The sequence below is a fragment of the Amphiprion ocellaris genome, chromosome 11 (assembly GCF_022539595.1).
Source record: "Amphiprion ocellaris isolate individual 3 ecotype Okinawa chromosome 11, ASM2253959v1, whole genome shotgun sequence".
Taxonomy (NCBI): Eukaryota; Metazoa; Chordata; class Actinopteri; family Pomacentridae; genus Amphiprion; species Amphiprion ocellaris.
The window spans coordinates 7,146,451-7,169,793 of record NC_072776.1 but is presented as its reverse complement, the minus strand read 5'-3'; the positions used below and the strand labels follow the sequence as shown (position 1 = coordinate 7,169,793).

Sequence of the window (23,343 nt, the reverse complement as noted above, 5' to 3'; positions counted from 1 at the left end):
TAGACAGAGAAAGCAAGCCTTGTGTGTGTGAGTACACTGTACAACACCTCCCCCACTATCTTCCTCCCATCCCCCTCTGCAGCCGTGTACACCAGCTAGAGAGGCAGAAGGCTTTCTGTGGTGCTCTGTTATGTCATAGCCTACAGACCTATTTTTCAGACAAAGAAAGGCAGACTACAGGAACAAACATCTCTATTTTCAGCCGCAAATGCTGTGGTTTCACACAAGCACAGAAAAAAAAACATGTAGCAGTTCAGCGCTGGGAGCTCCAAGGAAATATACAGTATGCGGGGCTGCTGCAAACATGCTGTTTATATATTACACTTGTTCCCAGAATCATGATCATTTTCACAAGAGCATCTGGGTTTTTAACAGAAACATTTGCATTACTTAAGGAAGTCACATTCCTACCACGAGCTATGATCAAATTCCTTTGGCAGAACATTGGAGGGGGGGTGGCGAGAAGGCGGGAAAGCAGACAGATGTCAGAGATTCAAGGGGTCGAGGACAGAGGTCAGGGGTTGGTGACCTGGGCAACCAACAGACTTGCCTTTCCTTTCCTCCCCCTCCGGCACAATAGTAGTTGATGATTTTACAATGCTTTCTTCTTACAGTGGCATTTAAACCTTTTGGAAATTCCCTCTTAAGCTGTAAATTGCTGAGGAGATACAAAAGTAGTTTTGTTCCTCAGTCTGACTGCGCTTTACTTTTTAGTTATTACATGCTACAGTCCAACTGGCCCTCAACAAACATTGTAAAGCACAAAAGGCCAGTTTCTACGTTATCCTTGAGATGAGACATTAGTCTAACACAGAGTTACCTTAGTGTGATATTGGAAACAGGGCTAACATCTTGCCTGGCTCTGTCCAGAGTTAACAAAATCAGTCTATCAGCACCTCTAATGCTCACTAATTAACACTTTATATCTCATTTGTTTAAAATATAATAAACCAATGTAAAAACATTGCATTCCCAGAACATCTAACTTCCTGCAGTCTCTGCTTGTTGCCTAGCAACAGTTCACACCAATGGTAAACTGTTGTGTATACATTTAGGAGTTTGTAGGCATAAAAGCAATAATATACAGCATTATTTATGTGTGAACTGTTTCTCTCAGTTTCCAAACTTCATGCTAAGCTAATGCTAACTGCCTTCTGGATCCATGTTTATCATGCACAATGGTATGTGAGTCTTGCACTGGACTGCCCCTTACACTCACCCTACTGCTCATGTGCACTAACTCTGTTTACATATTTATATTTTTGAAGATCAAAAAAAAAAGTTTTATTTGTATATAGTGTGCCATTTTCTATTTTTTATCTATAGCTGGGAGTCACCAATCGTAATTTCGCTGTGTGGAAACAATGACAATGAAGATTCTTGATTCTCAAATGAGAGTGATCTCAATCTTCTCGTGTAGTTCCCTGCAAGAAAGCGAATAAGAATAATTCCCAAAATGTCAAACCTTTATTTTTAGACAAAAGAAGTTTGAATGTTTATGCATGTCAGTTTCAAAAGACAGATTTTTTTGTGTGGGTAAAAGGCCTATAAATTAAAATGGATAATTTAAGGGTCAACTCAAATAGAAAACAAACTAAAACAAATGGTATGTTATTTCCTACATTCTTTAAAGTTGTTGTTTAGCTACTTTAAAACTGATGTATAGAAACCAGGCTGGGGATCTTCTCCTATAATCTAACACTGGGCTGGCTTTCAGTGTACAACCTGAGAGCATTACAAAAGCCTCCTATTGTCTGATTTCTTGCCAGAAGAATCTCACAGGCGGTTTCTCCCAGGGACACTGCATTGTTAGCTTAGAAGCTCGGGAATGAGCATGTCTGCTGTGCAGTTTGTCACTGGTTTCAGCCTCCTACTTTGTCATAGCAACATAATAGTGTGTAATGAGCTACCACTCACCCAGCAGAGCATTGTGACTTGTCACGCTACATAATTATTCTCCTGACCTACAGGTTTAGGAGATTACAGTTGAATATGGCTGTCATGGTTACTGTTGTTCTCTGTGGAAATAAGTGATGATCAGAATGAGAAGCAGAGAGATTTACACGATGGCTGGGGCTGATTAGGATTGTATAACAGACAGGAAGGAGTTATCACACGTCCCGATTTAAGTCATTCATATGGAGATGTCAAGCATCTCATGAACTGATATGTAAAATAAAATGATGCAGAGTGCGTTGCCATCTGTTAACATTTCCCTACCAAATTAGGTTATAGAACTTTGATAAATCCTGCTAGACCACGTAATAGATGTGTGTAAAAACATCTGAATGTGTAAGTGTATGTGCATTCGTGTGTGTGTGTGTGTGTGTGTGTGTGTGTGTGTGTGTGTGTGTGTGTGTGTGTGTGTGTGTGGGACAGAGAAAGAGAGATTATATTGAGTTTCAAAATGTGTTCTATTTCCCATCATATCTGATAATTGTTTGCCTCAGACAAGAGAACAAAATCCCCCTTGATAAATTCTCTATTGTTGGATATTAACGCTGGATCATCTCCTGGAAAATATTGTGAGAAAAAGAGAGAGTGAGAGAGGTCTCAAAGCACCAGTCTGGGCCTGAGATTTGTCTGTGGACACATTGCCATCTAGTGGTGCAAAAATGGAACGAACCCTATTCAGAAACATCTAGAGCGCACTCATTTGGATAACACAAGTTTAAGTCAATGCTGTTTCATGACTGTGTCCTCGTGTCCTCTTAGTCTATTTATTACATCCAGTCTGAAAATAAACACCAGAACCATTTGGAGCAGTTATTATTACCCAACCTGCTAACAACCACTGAGGGATACTCAGCTGTCAGTCAACCATCACTGTCTAAACTGAGACCAAAATGTAACTGTAGCTCCGAGTGGGTGGTTTATATGTGAATAAACAGCTTGTACTGGACTAGCATCCCCCTCCTTGATTTCACAATGCTGCATTGTTTTGGGATGTGGTCAAAGAAGGAAAATATTTCATGCAGGCTTTTATTTAGAAGCCCTCCACGCCAACTAGGTTTTTCCAACCTCATACACAAGACAAATATTTTCACAGGGAATGTTAGAAATTCTTGTGAACACACCAGTGAATAGACAAAAGAGTGCCTGTACAGTTTTATCATTAAGACAATCTATTTCAAGAGAAAAGAAAGCATTTTCCACATCATATATTTTATCAGTGTCAAGACATCTACTTATGATTCATCTGAAAGAATTTCAGCGTGCAGTATCACAGAAAGATACTGGATCAGAGACAATGTATAGATTACATGTCCAAATACTATAAATCAATAGTAGCTCCTTCCTCATTTGCAAGAGAAGCACAACATATCTTTTAATTTTCATGTCATATCAATATTTAGTTGGGAAAAAAATCGACAAGTAGAATTAAATACTTGCTTTCCATGCAAATTAATACGCTCCAGTTATCTCAAATGAAATGACACGCATACGATAGACCCCAGATTAATAAACTGTGTGATGGTGGTGATACTGTGTATTACCATAACATGTTATTTGAGGGGCATCGACAAACCATATGAATTGTTAAAATTGATTTTTATTTCTGCGCTACATCAAGACTAATGACGTCTTGCTTAACATGGCATGTGATGAAAGGTGTTTAATCAGCCGCTATTTGTGAGCGTTGTCTCTTCCTGGTAGATCATCCTGTAGATAATATCTGTTGCGATGATGTCATTGCTGTAGCTTGCTCTTACAGATAGTTATCACTTCTTTTTTTTTTATTAACACTGGCTGCTGATTTTCCTCAAGCTGTTTGGTCAGAATTAGCATCAGTAAGATATTGGATTCATGTTAATTTATGAGTTTGCAGATTCATCGGTGATAAAAAAAAATTAACTCACAGCTTCGGCGATCATCACATGGAAAGTCTTTTCTGTTTAAGTAGATATGATCTCACATATGCAAGACAACTAGAAATATCTATCTGCCTATTTAATCTGTGAGCCTTTTTTAAAACACAGACTACTGCTTCTTCCCATGACTACAAGTAAATAATAATGCTTTTAGATGCATGCTAACGTCTCCAGCATTATTGCACTTCATGTTCAAATGCGGCCTTAATCTGAACTAATCTCCTTCTCTTTTGTTTGCTTGCATTCACAACAAAAGCCGGTGGTCTCCTCTGATCCGTGTGGCCCCTCATCAAAGACATGAACTATGAGTCCACCTGCACTTTTTGGGCATCAAAGATGCACAAGTGTTTGATCGTCATGCACCTTCTTTGTCAGGAGCATACAGGCTGAAAACTGATACTGGTGTGTTATCTTTTGAGATGTTTTAGTGGGATGAAGTAACCGAAACCCTCAGGTTTTTATTTTCAGCTCTGGGACTGCAGCCGGTCCCTTGTCACACCAGCATGTCCAGTCGTCTGTCAGGATAATGTCTGCAGAGAGGCTCCAGTGTTACCAAGGGTGTTCTTGAACAAAAAGCCACAAAGAAAGAAGGGAAATTGTGTTATATGATAATCTTATGGGAACCAAAAGTAATTCCTGGTTAACACTGAGCTTTGGGGTATTGATTGGCTCTGAAGCACTGATAACGCTGAAGTTATTTTTGGAGACAAGACAGAAGGAGCCTTTAAAGTCGAGTATCTTTCATTAATAGGGTCAAACAGGGAATGACTGGAAATAGGAATTTTACCAGCAGATCTTGGCAACTGGTTCTAATAGTAATTTATTATCTGTAACTTTGCACCTTACAGGAAAAAAAATATGCTTAGTGTATGGTATGTTATGTATATTCAGTGTATCATTCAGGTCTGTTTATAGAGGTAAACACATGTTGCCAATGGAGACTCATTGTAAACATAGGTGTGTCGAATAATGCTGTGACATAAGTTCGAGATGAAATCCAGTCAGACAACCATGCCCTCTTTAACTAGGTTTATAGTCTGTGTTCACAACTGGAGGAGGCTTTTCCCAGTCAATGAAAGCATGCTGTCGGAGAGATACGTGTCCCACAGGCTGCAGGAGACATCAGGACCGCACACAGACAGTGTGTTTCCTCCACTGCACACTATAAAAACCCCACCACACATGGCTATAATAAGGCAACAAATTAAGCTATTATGCTGTTTTTAAGGTACACAGACATCCGCGGTTAAATATTTTAAGAGTGGCAAGGGATCTCTCACCCCAAGTTGCATTGTATGTCTGAGACCACCAGGGAAAGGATCCATCTTATCATTAGAGAGCTGTGAGCTGATTTGTATGATATGAAGCCCTATTTCCAGGAGTATAACAGGCCAGTGTCCTCAATACTGTGGTCTGTTTACTCTCACTGACCAGAATGTTGAGTTTTTATCAATCACAGGGGAATTTGTATCTGATGGGAATTTTTTTAGCTTGATTTCGCAGTCTCCATCATAGCTAGAGACACTGTCTGTTAGTAAGGATGTGTTAATATGGACGTATTACCATTTCAGCGGAGAGTTGGAGGTCCAACTATTTGGCTCGATGCACAACAGGCCCAAGGCAAGATGGCGACTTAAGCCAAATCTAATGATGGTGTGCGTGTTCACTCCCGCTCTGCATACGGTTTAAGAGCAACACCTATAAAACTTCATTATGCTGCTGTTGTAATGGGGTTCAGGAAAGTACTCCAGGAGCTGACAAAAGCAGGAGTGTCTTGTAAACCCTTGAGGGAACTTTCTAATTAAATACTCACTCCTTAACTCCAATAAATAGCAAGGATTTCAAGCTTTTCCTACATGTCATATTTGCTCCATACCTTAGGCAATGAACTGATGCCAGAAGTTGGGAGTCCATCGTGAGGAATTCAGTCAGGATGGCTTTAATAGTTTTCCATGTAGAATTGTTTTTCCAAGCTACTGTGAAACTGGGAGGTGAGAGCTCGGGGGGAAAGGGCTTCCCTAGGATGTTGGCAAGCATCTCCAATGCCATATGTGAGGGTTTGATAGAGAAAATCTGTCTACGCCACATTTCATGTGAGTTGTATCATCAGCAGATGGCAGTAGGTCGAACTCCTCTGTGTATATAGACAGGTGTGTATCTGGTTTTCTTTGTACATGACGTGTGTTTTTAGGTTGGGGCTGCCAAAAATGATTTGAGATATTAAATTGAGGGAAGCAATGGTACAAATGAACATAGAAATAAGCCCACAATCTGCATTTTTTACATGTTTGATGAAGCACTTTTATAACAGAACACCTTTAGCTTAACTTTGTGTTTGTCACCGATTTTACACATAAATCTCAAGATACCTGAAGATATCTAAGACAGTGAGTCTATGAAAACACTTACATGCCTAATGAGGCTCTGGAGGAAGCTGTCAATCTGAAAGAAATTATTCCTGATTATGTTGATCAAGATTTTGGAGTCATAACAGAAAACTGTATTGCAATGCAAACTTGCAATACAGAGTTTTAAAGACGTGTGTCTATTAATGTCAAATGATGGGACAGAGTTGCCTCCTGGAGAATGTAGAATTCCCATATTGGCCCTTCATGCTTCATTTTGGACCATTCTTCATTCATTCTGCCTCTCTGATGGATGTGAAATTCAAAATCGCAGTACCTTAATTGTGTTGCTGTATCAAGTTAAAGGAGGCTTGTAATGCAAATTTTCAAGCCAGACAATAAAATCAGGTTTCACACGACATTTTAGACAGATCTAGTGTCAAAATTTGCTCTTAGATTAGTTTTATGCTAAATTAGGCAGTTTTAAAAAAGATTAAGAATTACATATTTCAAGCTTTGAAAGTTGCCACATGACTAACATCTATGCTAACTTAAGCCTAAGACATGTTTCCATGGTAACAGTCAGTGACACCTACTGACAAAAAGGAATGCATGACTCATGTAAGTTTGCGGTTTTGCCGATAGTATTGTGGAAGAATGAGTGGAAACAGTTTTGTGAGTCTTGCTGGAAACTGACTGTGGTTTTAATAGTTTTTTTTTCATTGATTTGTTGTATTGTTAGATTCTTCGCTGAACTTTCTGAACAAAATATCCTTGAAGCTCTTCAAGGAGGAACATTCTGCATGGTGGACTGGCACTCAGATGCACTGTGTGTTATTCCACTATATTTTCATAGTAAATTACTCCAACTGAAGGTATAAAAAAGACTTCAGAGCTAAAATCAGTGACATTTAAGACACTTATGTTTGTGAAACTGATCCCAGTTATTTTACAAGGGTTTTTTTTGCTTGTTTTTTTTTTCATAAATGCATCCTACTGAAGATATAAAAACATTAGATTTTAGAACTGAAGTCAGTAAGATCTAAGACACAGATATGTTTGTGAAACTGATCCCAGTTATTTTACAGTTTTTTTTGTTTGTTTTTTATTATCATAAATGAGTCCTACTGAAGACGATCTAAGACATAAAGTCACAGATCTGTTACACTTACTGGTTATAAGTGTGGATGAATTACAGATAAAGAACATAAACAGCATATAACAGAGACAAGAGTGGGTGACACTAAACAAATCACAAAGAAACACTAGATTGGCATTGCAGTTGTTTGTTTACTGCAAGGTGCTGGATCATACTAATCTCTTTTTTGTTTCTATTTTTCTTCAATCCATTCCAAATTGTATTTATAGATGATGATTTCTATTCAGATCCTGCTGTTTTTTATTCCCTATAGGCCTGCTCATTGAACAGGCAGCCCTTGGTTTTGAATACAGTGCAGGACTATGCAGCACAGTCTACCTGCTTTAACGCTCCTTGTGCCTGTCAGTCACGGCGGGATCGTCCAATCACAGGGCGCGTGGAGCCCGTGACTCCTCCCCAGTGTATAATTGAAGTTTCTTTAGTTTCTTCGGCGGAGCCTGCGCGCAGTGTTGTCCGATCCGAGGAGGGATTAAATGCACAGCAGCGGGACAATGTTTTCCAGGAGCCTGAACGTGTGTGTGACCCTGTGTTTGTGGATTACGGCGTTTACGAGCCCGGGAAGTGTGTCTGCGAGGAAGCAGGACGACTCTTTCTTCACTGCCAGCATTTATCGAGCAAGATGCGCCTCGAGATGCCTCAGCCTGCACATCACTCGCATCTCTGCTTTTTTCAAGCACTCCCAGGTACGGGCAGCGAAATACGAAAAGCAGTGCTGTGTTTTGTTTTTTGTTTTTGTTTTTTTTTTTTTTTTTTAATGAATGGGAACGTGCTCGTCGATGCTTGCCACTATAAGTCAAACCTGTTTCTCTGGAGCCCCATTGTGAGATGAGAGAAGCAGGTCACTAATGGAGCTGTAGACTTCCATTAGTTTTGTTTGTCTGCCTCAATCCAAGAGATTTTTTTAACCAAAATTGCAGCACCAGTTGCAACACAATTTTAGAGTTTTGAGTTGCTTGCAAAGTTGCAGAATCTGGTGTGCAGAGTGGTACACTTTTAATATATGTATCTCCTCTAATTAACACATTGCAGGGGTTTTGGGTCTGAGAGATGATGAATGCCTCTCAGTGGAACCAGTTTCCATTCATTACTTGCTAATTGCTGGAAAATGAGATACCACTTCTTTCAATACAAATGTGCTGGCTGGCTGCTGTTCCCCCTACCTCACAGAGTGGGGATTTTTTTCTTAATTTTGTTAGGTTTTTCTACTCTGGTGTCCCCCACGAAGCAATACTGTGATGCAGACCTGGTTGGAAGCTACTGTAAATTAGCTGTAATGCTTTGCATGATTCAGTTTGTGGTGTCAGAAGTTGTTTTTCACCCTCCACTGGACACACTGTTCTCTCCCAAGACTCTGGAGTAAAGAGCCGGTCACTGATCTTTCTCCCCTCTGCTCCTTTTCACCAGCTATCTGTCTGCTTTTATACTCAGTTCATTTGCATTTACAAGGCTTGTCTCTCTCAAGGTGCATTAAAGAAACCCCAATTCAGTTATCAATTACTATTTAAATCTTCACCGCTCCACAGTGTTTCCTAACAATCTGGCTAATTGTCAGGAAACATCGTGGAGCGGGGTACATTTGTAATTAGGTCTAATGAATGACCAGAGAGCATTGCTTGTGTCTTCGTTACCAATTAATTTAACTTTGAAAGCACCTATTGATTTAGTGTAGTAGCTCTTAATGCAGGTCCCTGGGACGTGGACCCGCTGCGGTTAATTCGAGCAACTTTATTAAGGGATAATATACAACTGGGCTGCAGGATGAATGCACTCAGCTGCAATGAACATCCTGCGAGGATAGAAAATAGCAGTGCTGTGCATCCAAAAAACACAGATTGAAACCAGTGTTTCTTAAAGTGAAAACTTGGCAAGTCAGGTCTGGGATTTGTTTTGAAAGGAATCCAAGAGTGTGTTGCAGGCCAGGCTTGCAAAGTTGGGAAATGAAATTAGTCACCGGCTAAGAAGTCAAATAACTGATGGAGTCTCACCTCTAAGGAGCAGCTAATAGTCAATATAATTGAGTGCAGAGCCCCGGAGTCTGAGGGGGGAAATTAGAGGGAGGTATTTGTCTAAAGAGAGGGGCAATTTTTGTGGTTAGTGATAAGCAAAGGTTGCTTGAGCAAGCTCGTGGGTCTAAGAATAGACGGCAATTGTTGATAATCTGTGAGGACTGTCTTATGCCTTGTGTTCTCAGCAGTCCTTTCATGTGAGGATGGGGGGTCTGGTCAGCTGCAAAAACATATGGCTCCCTCCCCCTCCTTGCCCTCTACCCCCTGGCCCTGCCAATAAATGCCAGCATCACACCTCGTAGGCATGTACAGGATACACCGCCGAGCTACCAGCGCCGCTCCGCCGAGGTCACCTTCCTGCTAAACGCTGGCGCCCAATTGTGCTAAATGTGATAAGCTCTAATGCAATGTTGCCACAACAGCCGAGCATGCTCAGTCAGCACAACCTACAGGTGGATCTGCTTCCTCTGCCAGATCTTATTACAGCAGCGGGCCGACCGGCAGCTCAGAGCTCCACTCCAGTGATTGAGACGACAGACCTCTTAATTCAACTCGGACATCCTTCAGGGGTCATTTAATACTCGATAGGAAAACCAAGACATACAACACTTTCCATTTTAATGGAAATGAAACGCCTCAGCTGCGTGTCAAAGCAGTGACTTTTTGCCTACTGTTTCGTATTTTACTGTGTCTACTTAATATCTAGTAATCTATATGGGCCACTACTTATTTTGGTCACGGTACAAGAGGCAATTTGTCCTCTCGACACATCTCGCAGCTGGAATGTAAAGTGTTTTTCATATTAGCTTTAATTTGATCATTCTGCGAACACTGGAATACTTGGAGAAAGTAGATGTTATTACAGATGTTAAGAACACCCACGCGTCTTTCCTTTTTATGTGCCTGAATCAGAATACAAATCAGAGACTTTGTTTTAATTGCCACAGCTCTGAATTAGTGTGAAATGGAAACAAGCATGGAGTCGCAGAGTTGGGATACCCATGGGCAGTCCTTTGGTTGTCAGATTTATAGCAAGTGTAGATTTATTGATGTAATAGTATTTCCAAATACAGACTTATTGACATTTTACTCCACTTTTGGGGAACTTGTCACCCCTGTACAATAGACAGAAGGGAACACCCAACCATAAATATTAGCCTCGGACACTTTAAAATATTAAGAGCGAGCTGGGAGCCCTATGCAATAATGTATTCTGAAAGCATCAGCCTTGTAGTGGATTATTTATGTGGGGACCTGTGAAGCCAAAAACAAGGTGTGTCCATGAGGTCTTGTTATTACATTCAAAGCAATAAAAACTGAACATTTTAAATTCAGTCATTCATTTCTAATGTGCTGCACAGTAAAGTCTAAGCATCTCGCTTGAGAGATTTGTGTTGTAAGCGAGGGGAAGAAAAAACATTGGAAAGGAGTTTTTCCGTGTCCCCTTGTTTTCGCCTTTGATATTAAATAACCTGCGGTGGAATCAGACCTCAGCCAGTGCTCGTCTCATGTGTGGGGTTTTTCATTAGTGAAGACAGCGGATGAATAGGGATCTATGTAGCTTGGCCTCACCTCTCTGTAAATGCTTTTAAACCATGACAGTTCTGTCTGTAAATCTCAGCCCCCAGTGCTGCTACACCCTCAGCTACCTCATTTGACAAATAGCCCTCATTCCTAAGTGGAGACAACTTTACACCAGTGTTGTTTGAGATCTCTGAAACACTCTTTTATGTTAACATTGGATGTGCGCTGAACACATTAGCTCACTTTCAGAGTTTCTTTCGAATAATTCATATAAAGTGAATAATTAATGGGTAGAATGACCACAGCCCTCACACCCATTCAAGTCAAAGCCTAAATCTTGAGGCCCTTTATTTTAGTGCTGCATATGTGCCCTCAAGGAGAAGTTATTTCGGTGATTCCTGAGGACCCCTGAGCTGTCAAAGGACAGACAGAGACACCAGTCTGTCCTTTGAAGTCCTGTCTCCTGTTAACTTAGCCAGAAATGTACAGGGTCTCTTAGAACAGCAGTATTTTCCAGCAGTTAAATCCTGGAATATGCACAGGCATGATTAAATGCAATTTGAAAAGAAGTCATCAGTGTAAACGGAAATCCATTTAATCCAAATCAGTGGCTCACAGGACACAAAGATTTCCATTTTCAAAAGGTGCAGTGGTATCCCCACAGATAAAAGAGGTTTTGTCCATGTTCCTCTCAGTTGTCTAGACAATGCAACACGCCCCTGGCCACCTGCTCTGACTTCTCAGCTGACAACTGCCGTAATGTATATCTGTGATAAATGCCCTGTTTACATGACTCCTCTAGTCACTCCACTGCCACCGAAAAAGCAGAGTTCACCGTAGCCACACATTTGTAGACTGCTGTCTGGCCTCCGCTCCTCGACCCCGGTCACACAGGAGAATATCTGGAAAGAATTCATTCGCTGGAGTCCTTGACAGTCCTCAGCACTGCATAATGTTCAGACTGCAGAGGAATGTCATGGTGAGTCAGAGGGATGAAGTCCTGACCTATAATTATTCCCCCGTTGGTCCCTGAAATGGTGGGGTCAGGCCTGGACAGCTGGGGCAACATCCTGCTGAGCTTCTCTACTACAGGGATGCTGTCACACAGCAAAATTAGCTCCTCTGTGGATCTGGCCCTGTCTCTCTTGATGGATGGGCAAAGAAAGGTGTCAAAAACAGGATTGATGATTTAGGACATGGTCTAGAGTTGTGACACTCCGTATAAATTATCTGCAGGCATTGGCTGCCTGTGTAAATGTCAGAGTTTTATTAATGTGGTGCCACCAACGAGGTTTGGCTCAGTGGGGTTGATCCTTTCTTAAAAATTATTTAGTTACTCCACAAGGATTTTAATCATACGACACATGACAAAATGATATACTAGTGAGGAATAAGTCATATTTTAATCAACATCTGACCAAACAGAGGTAGACTATTTCGCATAAAAGGGCAGAAAACCTGCTGATGCACACTAAAGCCCTCGGCCAAATGAGCTCTCCTTTCCGCTTCATTTGATAACAAAATTAAACAACTATTCCATGTCTCCTTAGTGCTCATATTTTTCATCCTTATCTGCAGTTTTTTGTGGAAGAGATTTTCTGAAGACATGACCATCCAGTCATAGATTCCTTTGAAGCCTTTTGACCATTATCCTTGACACTAAAAGCACAGCACTTACTGGTACTGGATGTCAAATTAAACCCTTTAATGATAACTTCTCTCTCAATGTCTCAGGGGAAATTTCTTCTGGATTACATTGTGGGAAAAGGCTTTGAACTTGACATTGAACTTAAGCAGACCTTTTGCCTGCACGCCCCTAAAGTTTGGCTGCATGTCACTGCTTTAATGCTTTCATAGCACACGGACCGTCCAAAAGTCAAGGCCAGATCCAGGTCATTAAGTGGAATGAAGTCTATTAATGTAACTCGAAACTTGGAGACCCCATTGAGAGTATTTTCATTTGATTATTTGTTAATTACTCAGAGGTCTAGAAAAGAATGGGGAAAAGAGGCTGCAACTGATATTTTTACTGTTAAAATAGGACAAATGATTAGGTGTAATCAAGATAGACTACCATTTTGACATCTCGAGTTTGGCATTTAGCCATCACCATCTTGGTTTTTTGAAACTAGACATGATGAGCGAGGGGCAACCTGTCAATCACAAGATTGTGCCACTCTAAGGTATAACTTCATTTAAGGCAAAACATCACTCTGTATTAAATAACACTTGAAACTAGCAAACAAGACTACAAACTCATTAGGAAAATATTTACTGAGCTAATAAATCCAGAGAGAAGTAGGTTAATTTTCTTACTGAGCTCGACTAAGTATTGCAAACACAGCGTCTGCCCCCTGCTGGTCATTTGAAAGAATGTAGGTTTAAGCCTTATCTGCATTGGCTTCAGTTTCCAGACTCAGACATTGTGTATCCTGAGCGCAGCACGCAAATGATCTTTTTTTTCTGATTAAGAGAAAAAGTTCAAAATCTGATTTCTTTGTTATGATTAGATAAAGATTGTTTGGAGTTGTTCAGCTGGTGAAAAGTTCTCGACCATATTGAGTTGTGGCTTTAAATGGCAATTATCATAAAACATGACCAGTACACAGTGACCGTAAAAGACCGTCCTAAGATGCAACTTTATTACCGATGACACAGATGACAAAAGAAAAACAAGAACAGGCTGCTTGAAGGATACTTAAATGTCCATAACTCCAAAATTTGTCTTTGAGAAAATAGTTCCAGGTAGCATGGCGTGATAAACAATCTGCCACATTATGCTTTGTTTGACTGGATGTTCTATACAACATGATCCTTTCCCTCAAAATGTTCACCAGCTTTACCGAGTCCTTCAGAAAGAGCAGGACAACATTCCACAAGCAGCGTCAACAACCTCATTAACTTTATGTGTTGCATATGTGTGACTCGTTACTGAATTGTGATTTCATGTCTATGACCCCACTCTCGATCTGCTCATTGTGGTTTCCAATATAGTGCGTGCTTGGTTGTTTCATGACTTTCATTCTGTTGCAGAGATGCCATATGTTGGAACAACAAATACTTATCATGTTATGTTGAAACGAATGCATAGAATTTAATGAAATGTTATATGCTGGGTTGTTTTTTTCAAGTGTATTTACATTCTATTTTGTGGTAACACGGCAATAAATCCACCCAATGTTGCAGTTCTTGTCTTCTCTATTTTACAGTCATCTTTCTGGTTATTGATTTGGTTTCATGGCCTTCATTTTACTCTTTTACTTCACTCGCCATTCTAGTAGCATTGTCCTCTCTTAACATGGACCAGAACAGAGTTAACAGGATGAGACAATATGTACAGTTAAATTCATCAAAAGACCAAAAACCCAACTCCAAAATCTTGATACTTTTTGCTTTGTATCAGTTGGAAGTAGGAATAAGCAGTTATGTCATCATATCAGCTTAAAAATGGGGTAATATGTCTACCAGAAAATCAGCTATTGCAAATGTCAAACATTCACCTAAATGTCTTATTTTCTGACACACACATCACCTTTAAACGTGTTGCGTTTGTGTGCCGATCAAATGGTCATTTTCTCTGAAGCCAGCACCATTCACTGTCTATCCAAGCATGATTATGTTTGCAGAGCACAGCACCATAATTATTTGTCCTAATGGAGAAAAAAAAACAGGAAATTACCACTTTCCCAAGCCTTTTACCCAAACTGGTCCTCGGCTTGATAATCCTCCATATTTACACATCGAAGCTTTATACACACACAGCACTATTAGGACCAAATGTTTGCCTTGTTGGAGTGCAGAAGGTGGCACTTCCATAGCAATTAGAGGAAATTGGCAGTATGTGCAGTCTACACAGGAGTGCTGACATCAGTTCCTGCCTCAGTGACCTCGGGGACGTCTGTTGAGAGATCAAACAAATCCTCAGAAAAGCTGAGGTCACCGTGCTCTGCTGAAACTGACCAGAGGTTTTGCCCCAGCCTCGGTACGATGACCCCACTTCCCTGCTCGGGTTATATACACTCGGCACTCAAAGCCGTTGTTTCTAAAATTTTCTGACTGTTAGCGTTATTGTTAATCAAAAAAGGCCACGACTTAAGGAAAGGCAGTAAGAAGATATATTGTGACTGGAGAGAACGGGGTCAAAGCTACATGTTCATTTGATGATTATTGTAAATGTGTTCTCAACAGCTAATGACTGATGATGTTTTTCCTTCTCCTTCACAGAATAATGGATCGTTGGTGTGGTGCCAGAATCACAAGCAGTGCTCCAAGGTAGTGCGGTTACATTTCTTTCATGAATGAGACACATGCCACGTACATGCCTCATTATCGGAGGATAATACAACATAAAGTGTACGAGTCACGACAGGACTGGTTTTGTCATGCCTGCAGGAATCATGAGCTGTCGACACAGACTATCATAAGAAAAGAAAAAAAACTCTTTTCTTTTCAGCCAGCGCTTACTTAGATTGCTTCTGCTTTCATTGATACTCATTTGCTATTATAATTGGGGCACAATTGAACGAGAGCCGAAAAGGTTAAGCGCCTGCCGGTTTTTTGAAAGCAAACCGTGATTGTTTTTGCTCGCCATAGTCATTTGGAATTTCAGTCGGTTGCATTATGGTATGCCTCCCGCAGGGCTTGTTTGTGTTTTGTGCCCTGTCCTGACGAAGGTTGATACAAAGCTAGCGTTGACAGCTCCCCTGAAAAGATAGTGCTGACATATTCTATCAGACTCTCCGGGAGCTGTTGACAAGGTCCTCGGAGATGTGCTGTATAGACTGTAGACCGAGAACACTATGGAGCCGAAATGAGAAGGAGGATGCGCCAGCAGAGCCCCGGTCTAAGTAGAAATCTCAACAGTGCTTTCTGTAGCTGTCAAAGGCTCTAATCTACTCACAGAGACGGTGAAACCAGGATTCAGCGCTGTTAGCCCATTAGGACTCAAAATAGAGCAACACATTCTCAGGAAGAAAGTTTTCCTTTTCTGTGCATCTATTTTTCCTTTCCTCTTGGTTTTCCTTCATGCTATAAAAACATCCCAAAATAACATATAGGAAGTGTGTTTTTGTAAAAGTGATGACAAATTGTATGCAGCCCTTGCATGGATTCATAAGCTTTTTTTTTTTTTTTTAAAGCTCACAGACACTGGTGCACTCAAAGAGGAATGCATGCTAGAAAAATTAGTGCAAAACACATCGTTACAATCATGGTGATTAATTGGAAACTCATTAGAGCAAACAGAGGCTGCAGTTATTTATGCTTACTTAACGTGGCCTCACATGCAGCGTTCATATTAATCACAATCAGTGTCTAGTAGCAACTGCCTTGCAAAAATCACCCCTTGTGTTTGAGTTCTAAACTTCTTTTTTGAATTTCAAATTGTTTCCTAAGTAATTTGCATTTGCCTTGGATACAGCAGACCTATTGTGCTTTGTGCTTCCTACCACATCTGCAAATGTACAGGTGACTTCTCGTTTTACTTTAAAAAAAAAAATGCACTTCTATTGCATTTATGGATTTATGTGTAAACTGTAAAGTAGATTGCTGTTAATATTTGAGTTAAACTTCAGTAATAAACCACAATAACAACTAAGTTATGCTGCTGAACACAATGTGGTGGCTGAAGAATCTGATGCTGTTGATGCAGCTTAAGTTTGTCGGATCGTCGCTACAACAAAACGCGTGATGAAAAACATGTCATTTGTCTTGCTTTAAACATTCTGTGACAGGCAGTCGAGAAGGCAAGCCTCTTTTGTTTTCACCATAATGCTGTGAGAGTTGTTTCGCTCCTTTCCACTGTGATAGCCAACATCAGCTCTTGGCACCCATCATTCGGCAGAGTTTAATGTTTGAAAAAGGGCTTTTGCTGGCTTCAAGTCTGAGGACAGCACACTGTTTTCATAATCAACCAGCTAACATTGCTGAAACACTGTGCAAATGTCCAAAAAGCCTTTAATAGACTTCTTGTTCTCCCTGTTATAACAGTCATGCCAGTTAACACTTCTTTATCCTACTTGTAGGCTGTAAATACATGAAGCAAGATTTGATGTAAGCCCTTAAAAATAATGATATGCTTGTGCTGCTGTTGCTGCTACTTTGCCATCCCACTTTCAAGGGCTCTCCAGATTCAATTCATTTTATTGTATCCTATGTTTTTTTGAGTCAGCCATTCGGGATGCAGGCCATGGCATGGTGCTTAAGTTTAATTTGCAGCGAGAAGTCAATGTTTTCGCAGCAAACATTACCACGCTTCACATCCACATCAATGAGTCGAGTGCACACTCAGGGCTTGTGTGTAGTGTGTCAAAACACAGGGCTATTGTGGCCACTCTAACAATTGTACCAAATGGGCCCATGCTGTACAGTGGTTCCCTGTGAATAGCTCTACAGCCACTGATTAGCCTCTTCACTTCATGAACAGCACACAGTCAAACAGGGAGACAAAGGCGGTGGCTCTGGGGGAGTGCGTTAGGGCAGAAGGCCTGTCCACCCAGCAGCTCCGTTAAAGAGCCACTGAGAGCTCCCTGCCTGTGAAGAAAATGCGTCTAATAGTTTAGACAAAGATGCTCTGACCCCGTCCATCTGTCTGCGTTTCAGGAAATCAAAGCCTCCTGTTTCCATTTGTGATGAGAAAGTCATCCCGGTCATCTCATGTGCGGCGTCCAGCGTCGGTCCTGCTCTTAGTGCCCCCATTGTCATGGTAATTAACCTGCTTGCCCTCTCTCCAGAGCAGAGCGAGGTGGCATTTGAAGAGCTGGGGGAGTCATTATCATGCCATAACACTGGACCAGCAGACAAACTGCATTCAGCGGGGGAGACGCCAGGAAAGCAGACAGCAGGCGTTTCTATGAGCCATTGTGATTTTGTCTCCCTACTGTTAGAGCTCCCCACTTGAAAACTTTGGATGTGTTCCCTGAAAGTTTAAAAAAAAAAGAAGAAAAGAAACCCCCAGGGTGTTCTTTTTTTTTTACTGGGGTAAAGAAAATAGATTTTGTGTGTCTGCATGGCAGAATGTGCAGGAGCAGCCAAGAAGCTTTCCACGTTCAGAGTGTAGCTGATATTAGCAGGGTTGGCTTTCCCCCTGGGTGTGATCCAGGCTCCACATCAAATACTAGGATTGACTTAAGGCGGCTAAATGCTGGTCTGCAACAAAGTGGTGCGCATCATTACTCAAACTCCTCTCAGGGAAGGACGAAAAGAAAGGGCATGCGCATTAACGCCTGGATAATTTGGCCTGCGGTGAGTCACTGGAGAGCGCCCATCACTTTTAATTCCTGAGGAAGACGGTGTAATGTTCTCTCATCTTGAACTTTCCTTCACTGAGACAGATATCTTAATGACTTACTGAGTGATGATCAAGCTGAAGAGAATTACAATCATTAATATACCATCTTTGAGCAGGGAGATATTGACTTAGCCTTACATTTCTTTATGAACAAGCCAGGGCCCTGCATTTACTTATCAAACATTTGCAAAGGGAAAAGCTACATTGTCTGGTTGCCATTTGACGGCAATGAGTCGTGCACGTCTTTCATAGACGCCTCACATGTCCCAGGTGGCTCTTTTGAGCGCTCTTTCCTATCAGTCACACCCTAAGCTGCGAATTCCAGCGCAAGAATAAGAAGTGTTTACTCTTTTGGATTACATGCGCCTTCGTCTTCACATGTTGGAAGCTTTGGAAGCGGTTTTCCTGAATGACAGTCGCTGGAATGCTACTATGTGACATTCAAAAGTGTCTTTTCAAAGACAACTGTCAACCTCAACCCCCTCTCCTCCCTCCCCTACCAACCCACACATTTTCTCACGCCAAAATAAAATGGTCAAACCTCCCAATCAGTTGCTCTTTTATCAAGGTCAGCTGAACCTATGAAATTAATTCAGAAGCACCGCCTTAGTTCCAAGTTTCCATTGATCTTAATTAAAAATAAAAGCACATACTTTTGGGGAGAGGGTCAGTTTCATTTGGAAGTCTTTTGTGTCTTTTCTTTTGGGCTAGGTAGTGTATTTTTTGAGGAAGATGTGATAAAGTGGGTTGGTAGTTTTACAGCTGGGCATGGCCGGGATTGTTAGGTGCTTAGACTAGACTTCAAAGCACCTTTTGGTCATGTTGAGGCCATACATTCATCGCACCTCCCCGTGTTAGTCACATTACCAGCACCAACACCTCAAAGCAAGCTAGGCTGGAAATCAATCTGTCAAGTAGACTGTGTCTGGACTGCCTGCCTGTGTCTGCCAGTGTAGGTGTAAACAGAGTGTAAAATTTTACAAACAGCCCCAGCCAGTTTGACTTCATTTACTTTCCAGTTACATATGTATGTGAAGTGAGTAGTGAATTTTGAAGGGATCATGTAAAGCGACAGCTCTGCAGTTCCTCTGAAGCCTTTTTTTTCTTGCGTTTTATCTAGTTTGAAGCAGTGTGTGTGGGTGGCAGAGGAGTGTGAAGCAGGGCTGGTCAGTCCCAGCAGGAAGGACCTGATCTGGACATGGTTGTTAAGTTTCATTGGTTAACGGGGGGGTCGCTTCATTGGCTGCTATCTGTGGAGCTCATTATTCACATGGTGGGTGGCAGGGAATGAAAACCCCCACAGCAAAAAAAAAAAAAAAGAGAAAGAACAAACTAAAGACGTGGCCACAGGAGAAGAGGCGAAGAGGCTGTGGAACTGCAGTTCAGACTTTCTTCAGCTCAAATCTAAAGCTCCTCTTTGCAATGCTGTCTGTTCAACATCTGAGTGACGAGCACTCCAGGAAATCCTCCATGAAGAAATGCACTCGCTCACTATCTCATACCAGACGGTGTTTTTTATTGATTCTGCGGAGCATGGGGGCCTTTCAAATAGTGGCCATTTATTTTTTTTAGATAATCAACCTTTCGCAGATATCCTGATTTCCCATGCTCTCCCTGTCAGAAGGGATTTCATTCTCTTGAAGGATTAATGTAATCAGAGCTGCTGTGAAATCCTCTTTTTAGCAATAATGACCAGACACACTGAGACAATCTGCTGTCATCTTAGTCTGAGGATGTATTGACTGATAAACACAGATCACAGCATAAACCTTTGACTATCGTTTCCTTCCCGAGCTCACATGTTCAGAGGTGTTGGAACAAAAAAAACTAAAGTTCTGCAGTCCTATATATGGCCAGTAATATTTTGCCAACAGTCACATTGGTGAAAGGAAGATTAGAATGTAAGAATCTTAAAGCTGATGTACTGAGTAGATGGGGGCTTATCAATTTATTCCAGCTCCACTCAAAGCTCCTGCATCCCGCAGATAAATCCCATAGATTGTATGTGACAGTTTTAGGACGATGGAAAACCAGAATGTATGTCAACGACTGTCTTAACCTTTGAATTGAAGATGAGCACTTCAGCAGAGTAATTTATACTTCAGATTTCCAGACTGAGCAAGTATCAGAGATGAAGTAAACTGCATTTTTTTTTGTTCTTTTGTTTGCTCTCTACGGCTATATACCGTAAATCCAAAAGTCTTCCTATTCAACATGCCCAGGTTTGCCCTCCCTTTGTGAAGTCTTTGTTCTGCTTTTCAAAATACACATAAAAGAGAATTCAATCATCACATCAAGCAAACAGAATGCATTATTACACTGTTTTTTTGGACTTATTTCCTAGTCTGGATGGGTTACGATTCAAAGATGCACTGCTGTAAGGAGCTCTTAGTGGAGGCTGGAGAGGCCAAGTAGGATTAGTGAATTTCAAGTGTTTCTGAAACTCAAATAAACAAGTGCAGATAGTGGTGGAATGTGACTGGAGCACGGGATTAAGACGGCTTTCCTCCCCTTGACGGCGTGTTGTGTTGTTGGCCTACACTGGAACAGAATCTCCAGGTTTGGTCTCATTTGATGGGGGTTGAGACAGCTTGAGCGGTCACTGCAGGAATGAGCCAGCCGGGCCGACATCCTTTATCTTGTTTACTATCTCCTCAATCTGCGGTGACTGATGCTGCCGTGACAGAAATACATTTTTCATCTCCTGCGTGGAAAGTTCATTATCGTTGCTGCAAATCAACTGTATAGACAGTTCGAAGGAACGGCGTAGGTACTCAGGAAGTGTTTCTCAACTCTGCTTCTATGCATCTGTCACCATAATATTATTCAGGGTGATGGTGTGGGAGTAAATACAGTAAATCATGCGCCGGGCAGTTCTGACACGCTTTTCCAGAGAACACTGCAGAGGGTTTGGCTTTCCCATGCCACGTCACAGCGAAGGGTCTGCTGGCCTCTTTATCACCAATCTGACCCCACATGATGGATACATCCTGTTGAGTCTAATTGTCATGAAATGTAAACTGAGCCCAGAGGTAGGTGATAACTGAGGCTCTGGTTACAGCCACTGTAATTTTGACTCTTGTCACTGCGGAACATAACAACATGAGATGGCAGAGGACCTGTAAGAGAAGGAGGCCTTACAGTGGAGCGGGGCATCGGTTTGTGTGTGTCTGGGTGAAACTTCAGAGTCATTAAGTATTAAGTGAACTGCTATTGCATTCCACAGCAGACAAAGCAGAATTCTGGCTAAGCTGTGTGGGCTTTTTTTGCTCATAAATAAGGCAGGCACCTCTGATTGTGGGGTAAATGTATAATTCATGCATTGCCCCTCCTGCTCCTCCTCTTTTTTCTTCTCACTTTCTGCCAAGCTATTCCTTTTCAGCTCTTTGTTGTCTGCACCCTCAACTGCATTTAAATTAATTATTAAAGTGATGCTCAAAGAATGTCTGTGACACCACCTGCTAGGTTACTCACCAGCTCTTAGTCTGCTTTGACAAACAAAGTAGAAAGTCCTGAAACTTATACGTTTCATTTCACCCCACCAGAGCTGGAAAACAACATTGTTTTAGTTGGTTGTAAAGCTGAAGGAATTATGACACTGGAAAGAGGTTCCTCTAGGTGCTGTAAAACACTTAGAGATATGCAAAATATGCCAATTTTCCAAGTAAAAGTCAGTTAATTGACATGGTTTTGATTAACTCTATCTTGAATTACTTATTTTTAAGATATAAATTGATGTGTTACTTGGGTCTTCTTCCATTTTTAGATGCTAATTTCTCACACAAATGCCAATAAATCTTCTCTCAGCTATCTCTCATGTGCTCTTAGACATCACTGGCAGATCGCTCATCTATACCGAAACCAGCCATGACAAATGCGATAAACAGATAAGATTTTGTTGCACCTAATGCCAAGGTTCCATATGGTTTGGATGCACTTTATAGACAGAGGAGAGCAGACAGCTGCCAATTTGCCCCGCACACAGCATACCTGCTTTCATATATACGTGATGTACCTCCAAAAACTGAGCGTTTGGAACAAATGAAGCACAGCAGGTCCAACATACTGTAATTGTTGTCTTTCCTGACTACAGCAATCCTCCACTGACACCATGAGCCCTGTGGGTTTCCTGATATAAATTCAGAACAGAAAACTCGACAGCAACCCGCTGCAGTATAACTTTTATCTGTTGCCCCTTAAAAGAACAGACCTAAACTTTTCAGAAATATTCAAAATGCACTCCAATTCCCGCACTGAGAAATATCAATGCTGACTGATTCTAACAGCTCTGATATGGTTACTAAATGAAATTCTCATCCATGTCCCCTTTCTGAAAAGTTAAGTGTAGCTTTTAGATAAGCAAGCTGCTGCTTATGGAAAAACTCGTTTCATATTTATCAGCTCTTGTGTGAGCTTGCTGAGTATCGAGTTGCACACTCACATCTCAAATCAGCACACTGTTAATCTTTCTGATCTACCTGATCTAACCACTGTCTGCTCAACACACACCTGTGTTGATTTATGGCAGCACAGAAATTAAATACTGGATATCTCATGGACTTAGCACACCATAAGGTCACGTTAGGTTGAGGAAATAGTGTGTCTAGACTTTAGAACAGCTCAGGATGAGGATATCTCCTCCCTGATTTACTTTTACTGTTCTTTGAAAATTAATGACACGTCAGGGATGTATTGGAAAGCCTTCCTAGCATATGATTTTACACTTAATCAGATCACAGCTCCGGCGCTTGATGAAATATGTCTCACCCTGGTTAACCTGCAAAGAGAGTCTCAGTGGGCACTATTTGCACGAAGACTTTAGGCTTGCTGTCATTTTCTTTTTCTGAGTGTCTAAAAACAGATACTGGATTAAAATCAAGCTGACTTTTAATTCTGTGAGGCAGCTTGAGGGAGGCTGCGTGCTGTGAATATGAACAAAACAGGAAAACCATCAAGAGTAAAGAGAGAAACTTTCAAAAAGAGAGGTGTGCCAAGTTTGTAGGATTTCCAAGGACTTGAGGCTGTTGATGCTGCCAAAGTTGCTTTAATAATGAAGCACTAAGTCAAGTGTCTGAATACTTATGTAAATGGGATACATCTTTTATTTTAATAAATGTACTAAACACTCCAAAAACCTGTTTTTGCTTTG

At 41.1% G+C, this 23,343-nt stretch overlaps 1 protein-coding gene across 1 annotated transcript in view; it reads left to right on the top strand.

Annotated features, from left to right (window-relative positions):
* Window positions 1-7,805: 7,805 nt before the first annotated feature.
* LOC111588957 (anosmin-1) overlaps window positions 7,806-23,343 on the top strand; it is a 42,381-nt gene continuing 26,843 nt past the window's right edge. The window contains exons 1-2 of the mRNA XM_023299595.3: window positions 7,806-8,059; window positions 15,131-15,178. Coding sequence (XP_023155363.1) covers window positions 7,850-8,059; window positions 15,131-15,178 — 258 coding nt within the window. The 5' untranslated portion in view covers window positions 7,806-7,849. The remainder of the gene's footprint in view (window positions 8,060-15,130; window positions 15,179-23,343) is intronic.